At 41.1% G+C, this 4,605-nt stretch overlaps 1 protein-coding gene across 1 annotated transcript; it reads right to left on the reverse strand.

The window, feature by feature from the left end:
• Positions 1 to 388: 388 nt before the first annotated feature.
• LOC131892435 (uncharacterized) lies at positions 389 to 2,259 on the reverse strand. Its single transcript, XM_059242318.1, has 2 exons — positions 1,984 to 2,259; positions 389 to 1,273 (listed from the first exon to the last, which is right to left on the reverse strand). Exons 1-2 carry the CDS (start codon positions 2,205 to 2,207, stop codon positions 589 to 591), a joined length of 909 nt encoding a protein of 302 aa, XP_059098301.1. The 5' UTR covers positions 2,208 to 2,259; the 3' UTR covers positions 389 to 588.
• Positions 2,260 to 4,605: the final 2,346 nt, after the last annotated feature.

Here is a 4,605-nt window from a genome sequence, read left to right on the forward strand (position 1 = left end):
TACGAACACCCCATTCACTTTTCATCTCACCGTCAATAATGAGAGGTTTTTCCGATCATTGTCATTTTGTTCCGCTATGGCGACCATCTTATTTCAATTTCCAGCGCTCCCTTTTGATGCAGGAGAAACGATCAAAAAGAGGCACAAATACAATCGAACTTCGATTTAACGACATTGTCCGCCAGGGGAGAAAATATCGTTCAATCGAGACTTACTCTGAAGTTAATACAGTATTTGCTAAGCATCAAAAATATCGATAAATCGAAGTTCGACTGCAGTACCTCAAAGAATTAGTTTGACCTTTCTTTACCCAAAATCGCCTTTTTTGTTCTGATGAGGAGAATCATTTGCAAATGACACATTTTGAATCAGTAGACACCAATGATAGGAAAGCATGTCAGTCAAATATATTGTACAACGGTTTTCCGAGTGATTTCCTCTCTTGGATTAGACCAAGCCGCAAAACTGATATGATTTCCAGCGAAACTCCTCAAATTTGCTAATATAAAGCAGCAAAGTACAAATAACGAGTAATAGTGTGAAAATAGCAAAAAGCACGTTTGAGCCAGTAAATTGATCTTTCTCCGATTAAAATCGACATCTTTCATGAGCTCTTGTACTTATCAAAGGCTTCAACATTGTACACTTGGCCCACCGATTATTCCGCCAATAGTACAACAAAGGCCAAACCAATGAGATGATCAAAGATAACATGTACGAACACGACACAAAGACAACCCGGTGATCCCGGAAATAATCCATGTCCATTTTGTTCCGAATCTGACGCGGAATGAATCCCAAGAAGGCCAAGACCATGATGAACAATCGGAACACAAAATCGTTGAGGCCGCGCCGAAAGCTCCGATCTCGACCGCCCGGTTTCAAGTTGGACATGAAGATGGTAACGTATAAGATGATGTGCAAGGAGCACACCAGACATCCGAGGATTATGCTATCCAGGATGAGTGGGGAGGGTTCTTGCTCGTCAAAGGTCTTGATGTCTTCACCAATGAGGAGGTAAAACGATTTGGTCCTCCAAGTGGCCGCCATTAATTTGATGATCACGGCATAAATCCCCAAAGCGTTGTTCAAGATCATGAAGAACGTGAAGAAAAACTCATCAGACAAGGCTCCAGTGGATTTGAACCACACAATGTAGAGGAACTTGATAGTGCCAATCTCGATGAGGGTGAGCAAGCCGGAGAGTACCAGACCTTCAAAGAGAGTGACCACAAAGGCTGCTGAATAATACGAAAGCGGTCCTATGGCACAGCTGGAAAAAAGAACGACGATAAGTGGTATAAATCGATCCTAATGGGGCACCCCCGCATGGTTTCGTGAGTGCATATTTTGAGATGCGATTTGTACCCAGTTGCACCTACCGCGAGTGTGAACGCACAATTTAAAATGCGACTGGGTACGGTTTAGTACTGTCGCATTTCAAAATTTGCGTTCACGAAACCACGCGGGGTACCCCATTCGGAAGCATTTAATGTCCACAGGAACGACAAGTTCTAAAAGCTTATGGCTCTATGGATAAAGTGAGTTCATAACGCTAAGTATGGTACAAAATCGTGCAACGCGGTTGGCAAAAACACATCGCCCTGAATGATTGTCAGTTGAGATGGTTTTCCTTGTTGTCGCCTGGAAATGAAGGAAGCCTGTTTTTAGAAGTTTGACCTAAAATGAGTGAGGAGTTTTTGGACAAAAACCAGTTGCTTATTTTTCTCCTTTAAATGACTCACTTGGACTGAGAAACAAAGGGATATTTTTGTTCATGAATCAAGCTTGGTAACTGGAAAGACGAATGATGAATCAAAAAAATATGTTTCTATTTATCGGAGGACTTTTTCTTCCTATAGTCTCCCTCGTCATTTTAATTCGAATAGCACCTTGCAAAAACCATATCAAAAGGCAAGATTTAAACAATAGGCACATCGTTGTCCACAATCAATACAATTGATTTAGTGACCTATGTCTTACCGAATGCCAATCACCATTCCTGTGATGGTATTAATAAGAATGGCATAGAAGCATTTCAGTGCTGTCAAGCGGTTGATGAGAGTCTGAAAGCGATCGTTTTCAATCCACTCACACCAAACGATCCCGAATAAAAGTCCATTTCCCAAGCCTAACGTGAGCACTGACCAAATGAGGACTGTAATCAGAGAGTCCAGACTTGAGTAGTGAACTTGGTAGGGATCCATTGTTCACTCTTCGCCTTTCGAGAGAATACTGTTTCATCGAGTGAGGAGGTGCGTATGAAGTGTCGTCAAGAATACGTCAAGCACGCAGCGCCCTCTAGCTTTCATTGGGCAAAAACTTGCTGGGGTTGCAACATTGATTAAGAAGGACAATATAATGCTAGGGCATTTTTTTATTTGGAATGAATCATAAAGCCAGGCGCAAGAGTTTTGCCCAGATCTTAAACATCCTTCTCCTGTGAAATGTCCTTTCATGCTTGTAGTGGCTTTTCGGGTAGAAGTTGATTGGTCAATGGTCTAAATGAGAATTCTTATGTACTGCCCCTAGTCCAGACTGTGGTAAGACACATTCAGACAAAAGAGCTTGGGTTTAAACCGGACATGATATAAACATTCAAGCCCACTCGCACTTTGTGTAGGGAAATTCGAAGAATAAGTTAGATTAGTCCATTGTAGAAAAAAATAAAAATGTAAGTTTCAAAATAGTTTTCACAACGTACTGAAAACGGAATACAACGATAAGTTGACTTAGGAGAGCACTCTTTATCAAATGTCATTGTAATCATAAAAAGATAATCGTTCAGAAAAGAAGCCCCTTGACAATAGATGACGCAAAATTCTGAAATTGTTAATGCCAACTTGAATTTTACACGAAAATCAAAACGTTTTTTGGGGCGGTTTCAAAGCGATGCACGATTGCGTTTTTGATAAATTCTTAAAATAAATACAGTTTTATATAGGCGCCAATTTTATCACCATATGTACTATTCACACTTATATCAATAAAACTGATCCATGTAAACAAGAAATAATAATTGCTGGGTTCTGATTTTTGCTAACATTCACGTGTTCAAAACACATAGAATTTCTTACTTTTATCCTGTGAAGGGGATGACGGGCAACAATAAAAGAACCGACTACAAAACAGTTTGTTCACATTTTGAAGTATTTGGACAATTTAAGTAATCTCCATTACCAACAAACAAACGAGCCTATCAGTGCCAGTATTCGGACGTTTAGGCAAGCGCTGGTACCAGCAAACAAACGAACCTGCCAGAGCTTGCCTAAACGTCCCCATTGCAAGTTTGATGACGTTTCAAGCTCGTTTCAACGAAGCTGACCTCCCTTCAGTCAAAGAATGGTCAGCTTCATGAAAACGTTTTTGAATCATAAAATTTGCTCCGCTTGTAGTGATACCACCAAACAAAGGTACTTCCCCGTAAGCGAGGACATTCAGAAAGCAATGAACTTGTGGCCAGTATTAAAAGAGTACAACAGTGACGTCAGCGCACCATTGCGGCTGAATTTTGAAACTTCAATTCCGTTCCAACACAATGAGTTTACATGGGTCCCAGATCCAAACCAAACACATTTTTGTAAATTTTTGTCGCTTAAGGGTTAGTTCTAAGGCTTAAGTTCCTCTTCAGCCGTCATTGGGACTAGCTTCCCCCGGCAATCCTGCGCAATCTCTCCCAGCATGTTGGTGTAGTCACCAGATTGAATGACGTTCTCGATTTGTTTTTTTCCGATGACCCTGAATTGATCCAGTGCGTCCATGTAACGCCTAGTAATCTGTCAGATCATCACACACTCGAGATAGGGTCGGCCATTACTCAAAAGCCGGTGTGCTTTAGAGTAAAACCGGCCAGAAAGGTCGGTCTGGCTAAGTTCAAGTTCAAAGATGAACATTGGCCATTGATTATAGAAAGGTTTGGGGAGCTTGACCTCATTTCAATGCTGAAAAAGGAATCATCCATTGATGTAGCCTTAGAAAAAATGATTCTAGTATTTGAGGATGTCTGCTCCACTCTAGCAATCTCTGAATGTGTTCCACAGGGCGGGGCACAATCTAAAATTCCGAAGTATGGGTAGAACTTGTTCAAAAAGAGTTGCAAACTAGCAGAAAGGCTCCAGAGCACTTCGAATCCAGTGATTGAGGCTAGTCTCCAAAGAAAGTTGGATTTGATCCAAGGTAGAATTAAGGCCTCCATTGAGACAAATCAGTTAAAAAGGAAAGTAGAGTAGTTCGGGAGGTGAGGTCGAATCCAAAGACATTTTCTCTTATGCAAACTAAGAGAAACACGAAACCAAGGCCATCAGAGACAACCCAGAGACTTCAGGCCATAAACAAGATGGCCAAGGTGTTTACCGTCTCAGAATTGTCAGGAAGGACCTAGGTATGAAACCCTATGAACATAAAAAGAGATAGCTCTTGTCCGCACACACCAAAACCAAGAGGAAGGAAAGATGATTCCTGAGTTCTGCTCCATTGGTATCTCACTTGGAGATTGTATTGATATATTCCGAAGAGAAATTTTTAGTAGCAACCATGAAGTACGACCCTCAGAACGTTCAAATGCCATTCAACGTTCATAGAACGTTCAGATGTTTTCAAATGGTG

The sequence above is a fragment of the Tigriopus californicus genome, chromosome 12 (assembly GCF_007210705.1).
Source record: "Tigriopus californicus strain San Diego chromosome 12, Tcal_SD_v2.1, whole genome shotgun sequence".
NCBI classification, from domain to species: Eukaryota; Metazoa; Arthropoda; class Copepoda; order Harpacticoida; family Harpacticidae; genus Tigriopus; species Tigriopus californicus.